At 36.8% G+C, this 6000-nt stretch overlaps 1 protein-coding gene across 1 annotated transcript in view; it reads left to right on the top strand.

The window, feature by feature from the left end:
* The window catches only part of INPP4B (inositol polyphosphate-4-phosphatase, type II, 105kDa), a 267071-nt gene that overhangs the window by 213932 nt on the left and 47139 nt on the right, over positions 1 to 6000 (top strand). Inside the window, exon 20 of the mRNA XM_010008928.1 lies at positions 1 to 102. Coding sequence (XP_010007230.1) covers positions 1 to 102 — 102 coding nt within the window. The remainder of the gene's footprint in view (positions 103 to 6000) is intronic.

Genomic DNA, 6000 nt, shown 5'->3' with positions numbered 1-6000 from the left:
TTATTGCCATGGTGGACAGACTGCTTGAAAAAGACAACATCAGCACTAAAGAGGGTGACAATGACCCTTCAGCAGCAGATTGCAAGGTGTTGCATACAGGTGGTAAGCAACTTTATATTTTAATCATTGACTAGAGTAAATAAAAATAGGAAAGGTCACAGAAGAATGAGATAGAGAAGAGTCAATAGTATGAGACAGCAAGGGTTTGCCAAGTTGTAGCCTTGAATGATGGAAAGCTGTTTATCAAATTACAGTTCTGTTGTGTGCTCCAACTGCTTGCTGTGCTCAATTATTTGTGCTACAATGAAAACCTCCTGAAACAAGAATGTTTCCCTTTTAAGGCTGATGTAGTTTAGTTTAGATTTTTTTTTTTATATGCCATTTTGAGAAAAAAGAAAACAAACAAAACAAAAAACAGTACTCTGGTTTGATGTCATTCTTCTGTAAACCCTTCCATTTTTCTGAAGAATACACTGATTTTTTTGTTTTCTGATTTGTTGGATTCATTTTTCCCTATTATCAATCTTTGTCAATACTGAAGGCTAAGTAGAGTGATTCCATGAGATGATGTAAAGAAAACTCTGTCCACGTCTGGCCTTTGTCACCAAAGTTTCTCATCTTCTGTGGTACATTCCTTCCAATATTAGATCTTCATAAATCTGATGAGATTTTTTGATGTGCAGTTGCAACAAATGAAACAGCTTCTTAGAGATAACGATGGGTAGTCTACATATAAGGAAATAAGAACCAACCCTTGTCCCACTCTTCAGTTAAATAAAACAAACAAACCCCACAAAACAATGAACCACTTTTTTTAATGGAGCTTTGTACACTTTTGGATTTTATTTTTTTTATTGTGTACTTTATCCTATACTTTCCTTTACATGTTCTTCCCCTCCTCCCAATTTTAATGACAATTCTATATTAAGGGTTTTAAAGTTATTAGCACTCATTTGTAATTTCTTTCTTACATAAAAATCATTACAACTTTTTTACATCTGCACATCATTTGTGTAGTACTGATGAGTTTCATGCAACAGATTTTGGTTGTGCTATTAATTTTTAATGCAGCTGCAACATCAGCATTTTTACCAGTGTGCAAGATTTGTGCTGGCAACCTGGGTTTCTTGTTTTTGGTGTCAGATGCGTTGGATTTATTTTTGTATGAATAGTCCAGAGACCAGTATGTATCTTACCTGTTTGCCTATCAGAGTTTCTGACTACCAGACAAGTATCCCTATAATGTTAGCTTGCCAATATCATCTTTGTTCTCGCATGAAGGCTTGCAGTTGCAAAGTACCAACACAGTTAGCTTTCTACATTTTCCAGACCTTTTTCAGATAAGAAGGTATAGATGCTCAACACTGAGGTAGGTATAGAAATAATCTTTAGAAAATGATCCCAAGCATACTGATTTTGATTTAAAAGAACAAAATTGAATTTGTTGTTGTGCCTAACTCCCTTCTCTTCCACCTGATGGTAAAAAGCTTTTCTGCTATTGTTAGCCAAAATCCAGTCTGTCTATTAGAAATGCTTTACAGGCAGAGAAGTAGTCCACTTTCACCTAAACTTCACCTTAACTTCAAATTACTGCAGTGCATTTGTATGTGTATACATAGATACATATGCAGTGTGTTTTATCTGTATTTCATATATACAGAACAAAACTTCAGATTTCCTGCTACTTCCCCAGTCTGAAAAAAATAATAATTTAGGATAAATCTTTTGGGTTAATTTCTGGCATGCTGAGCAACATGAACATTTAGACATTTTCCTTCACTCTCTTGAAGCCCCTGAACATGTTCTCTGTTGTTCTCTGTAAGCCATGAAATATATTTAGCCAGTCCATTTGAGTCTTTCACTGTAGTTATAAAAAAGTGTGCTCTTAGCTTTGATTCAGGCTCACATCCTACACAGGCAAAAGAAATATTAGTTAGCTCACAAAGCCAAAAAAACTTAAAAGGAAGTAACTTTTAAGTACTGTAATAAGCAGTCATCAAATAGAATGGAACAGACCTCTTGGTAATCACTGGTCAGAAAATTATAGATGTGTTCCATTCAGCTGAGGGGTTGTCTCCTGGAGCTGACAGGCCACAGACACAAAAAATATCAAAATGTTATGGCACTGCAATTAAGTAATCTTTTTTCCCTCATTTCAGGCCCTTCCCTATTTCATTTGAATACATAGAAGTGCTGTCCTGTGAGAGTCAGTGCTTCTGTAGTGTTGTGCTGAGTGTTCTCTCATTATAGGGAAACTGCAGCAGATTTGTGGGGCAGATCTCTTGCTTTTCAGGTTCTGCTTTTTGATTAAGGTATAATTTCCTAATGATGTTTTCATGAAAGCATCATGCAGTACCTTTGACGACTTAGATAGGACTTTCAAGGTCATGTAGAACTGGAGGTGTTTTTAAATTGCTTTCTTTTATAGGACTTAAAAGATGGAGCTTTCTGAAGAACCATCCAGATGTGTGCCAAAGTTGGTTGCCTAATGGTTTTCAAAATTACTGCCTTTGGGGCCAGAATTTTTCATGCTTTACTTCCCAATGAGAGTATGTTTTTATATGTTTGTTTTTCTCTGAATCTCCCTCTCTTAAGTTTGACGTGAAGCCCTGAGGATGCACCATGAAGCACCTACATAGAAGTTGAGATTCTAAGTTTAGGGTTGTGAATTCTGCCTTAGTTCTGCTCCACTTTTATACGTGAAGCCTGGCTGTGTTGGTTCAGAACTTCATAATATAAAATAATCATACTCTGTTTATACACATAGGTACATTTCTAAAATGACATCATTTTATGGTACATACAATTCACAAACATTGCAGATGGGAAAAGCTTGCTGTGTCTTGCAGTTATATAGAATACTATAATTCGAGCATAGTGTGTTTAATGCTGCAAAGGTTTGGGCAGAGGTAGACCCTTGAGTCTGAAACTGCATCAGTACTGGAGTCGATCCGAAGGAAGGCTGTGCTGCTGTTTGTAAGAAAAATGGGGAATACCCAGGGTTATGAGCAAAACATTGAAAAGTATAGGATGAAATGTTTGCTTATATTAGTGACCCTGACTGTTATATTATAATTTTTTTTTAGTATATAACAATGAAAAAGATGTCAAAGAATCCACAGGAGTTCATTTGAGACGGTAGATAATGTTATGACAGTAGTTTGACAGTTTTGAGCAATAGCATATTACTGTAACTATAGGTGTTGTCATAACATTTATTCAGGGCTTCCTGAGCTAGATGCTGACATCGTGTGTTCCTATTCTTTTTCCCCCAACTTGCTTATATTTATTATATGGAAGCTTTGTAATCAGAAATAACTGTGGCACCTTTTTCTTGTACTTACTTTTTAAACATGAAATATACCTTCCATAGCCTAACTTTTCATGCAGTCTGACCTTTGAGTGTATTCTTAAGACTGAATTTGAGTTATCAGTTACCAAGGTAACATGCTAGGGTTTCATCAGCCACAGGATTATGATTTCTCCGCAGGATAAATCAAGCAGAGTAGATGCGTTTTAAAGGAGAGGGGTTGGGGGTTTTTTTAAATTCTTTTAATTAGGCTGGTTTCCTTTGCCTTTTATTTTACCATGGGAGTCAGAATATGGAAGCCTGTCCTGCAGCATTAGAGGGACCAGTGAAACACAGTAGTTTGTCCTCATGCTTGCACAGCCCCTGACAGATCTCCATGTTCAGAAAGGCTGCTAAAAGAAGCTGCTGTTTTCCATCTGCTCCTGTTACCACACCTCCAGAACTATCATCCAGCCCTTCCTCTGCTGCCTCTGTGTGAGTCGTCCCTAATTTGCTATGTACAAAATATAATTTGCTATATACAAAATCCACCATGTTATCTCAAACACTTTAAATTGGCAGTGTGTTTGCACCTGGATTTTGCCCAAAGCAAATTACAGAGTCATAAAATGTGTTGCTGGACAGATGAATTAGCTGATTGTAACCTTCAGCATAGGTAGCAAAGAGCACCTGGGAAAGAGTGCCATATTTCCTAGCTGGAGGGAAGCAAAACAGCTGTTCATTGCCACATTGTTACAAGCATATGTGGGTTATTTTTTCTTGAATAATCAAATACCTGATGGAGATTCTTTAAGTCTTGCTGTCTTTCAGTGCCCTAGGGATAGGCACTCATGCATCTTTCAGTGCATCCCTCCCCGTTGCAGTGCTGTTCTGCTCTAGCATGCATCTTCAGAAGAAGAGCTTTTGCTGTGAGTTATTATTTAATCAGGAAGATGCAAAATTCTCCCTTGGTCTGTGTTCACTTGAGTAGCAGACATTTATTTTGAGGAACCAAACCACTTCTGAAATATTTTCTTTCCCTTCCTTTTCCTCACATTTTTCTTTCCTGTTCTCTTAAGCTTAGACTTGCCTCAACTCTACTGTTGCACTTTTTTCTGTTCCCTCTCATTTTTGTATCATCCTTCTTTTTTTGCTAGGGTCCTTAAGTGGACTATGTGTAGCCCAGCACATAAGACAGCCTCTTCAGTAGTACTTTCTCTAAATAGTTCAGCTATTGACTGAAGCTTAAAAATGGGTAAGGGAAAGGAAGACTATTTAACTGTATCAACCAGCTATTTTTTTGAACAACACTTAAGAATATTTGGTTGTACAACACTTCAAGAGCAAGGTTTATTCATTACTCCTATGTTTTGAATAAATTAGATTTCTTAGTTTGTCTTTTACTGCCATCTCCTCCTTTCTGTTTCCCTAAGCTAAAGCTGCTGAGACATTATATATGTATGATTAGATAGTTTACATTTTCCCTATTAATTCATGTGGTAGTATTTAAAATCTCAGATGATTACAACAGAGTAATAAATCCCCAATAATTCAAAATTGGTCTTCTGGACACCCAACTGTGCAAAATAGACTGCTGTTATATTAACTGCAGAGATACCAGGAAGACTTATGCAGGTTTTTGTGTTCCTGTAAGAAATGCTGCAGAATTATGAACATAAAACCTCATCCTTTCTCAAAGAGCTTAGCCCTCATATCTGAGTTAAACTGAGCTGCAAGAGGTGAGTGGCAAGGTAAAGTAGGAAGCTGACCTTCTTATGGTACAAGGTTGAACACCTGAACTCTATTAAGTTGGTTTTTAAACCTTCCTTAAAAAAAAAAATCTGCAGTGTGTTCCTATCCCAAGGAAGTAAATTCAGACTCTGTGGGTTAATTACTTCATGCTGCTTATTTCACTTGCCTTTTTCATTAAGACATTCGAGTTTGTCTAGTGTTCAGTTTGTGATGTAAAGACAACAACTCATTTACATTGTTTGACCTTTGTTATTTCAGTCCTATATTTCAGACTATCTGTATGTTCAAGTAATAAGGGAGAAAGTGATTAACTACAGTAAAAAGTAACGTTGTGGGTAGCTGCTGTTACCTACATTTCTAAGGCCCTCTGTTCCTTTACGTGTACGACGTTACTCTTTCTTCTGCTTTTATTTCTTTTTTTTTTAGTTTTTAACTTCATACCATTTACATTTTGAGGTGACTAGAAGCCATTTAAGATTTCCACTGATTTTTAGGTGGTGCAGACAGTGATAGAATTGCCTTTTTTCTCTGTTACCAGGGCAGAAGGAGATAGACCTGCTATTCCAAACCCTTAGGGATTTTCCTGTTTGGTTACCAACACAATTTAATGAGCACTTCAAGAGGTCTGACTTGGAAAAGAGCAGGAGCTTGCTTTTCTGCTGGACTTTATGAAATTTAATATGCAGTTTGACATATTGCAGCTTGAATATTAGCATGTAAAAATTACTAGGTAGGTGCTTTGCAGGTCATTTACCTGTGCAGGCATGTTGATTAAGCGAACGTGGGACTGAAGGGTGTTTTCCAGAAACCAAGATCATGTCATAAGCTGAACTTCCACAATTCTCTGTTAGTGATGGCAGTGGAGTATTTACTCAGTGCTTTACTTCACGTATTCTTTTGTTTTATTTTTACACTAACTGCATAGTAGTGATGCTACTACTTTTAATTTAGTCCTTCCA

This window comes from Chaetura pelagica, unplaced genomic scaffold (genome assembly GCF_000747805.2).
Source record: "Chaetura pelagica isolate M959 unplaced genomic scaffold, ChaPel_1.0 scaffold221, whole genome shotgun sequence".
In the NCBI taxonomy this organism is placed as follows: Eukaryota; Metazoa; Chordata; class Aves; order Apodiformes; family Apodidae; genus Chaetura; species Chaetura pelagica.
Note: the sequence above shows the minus strand (reverse complement) of the source record. Positions and strands in the feature narration are given on the sequence as shown.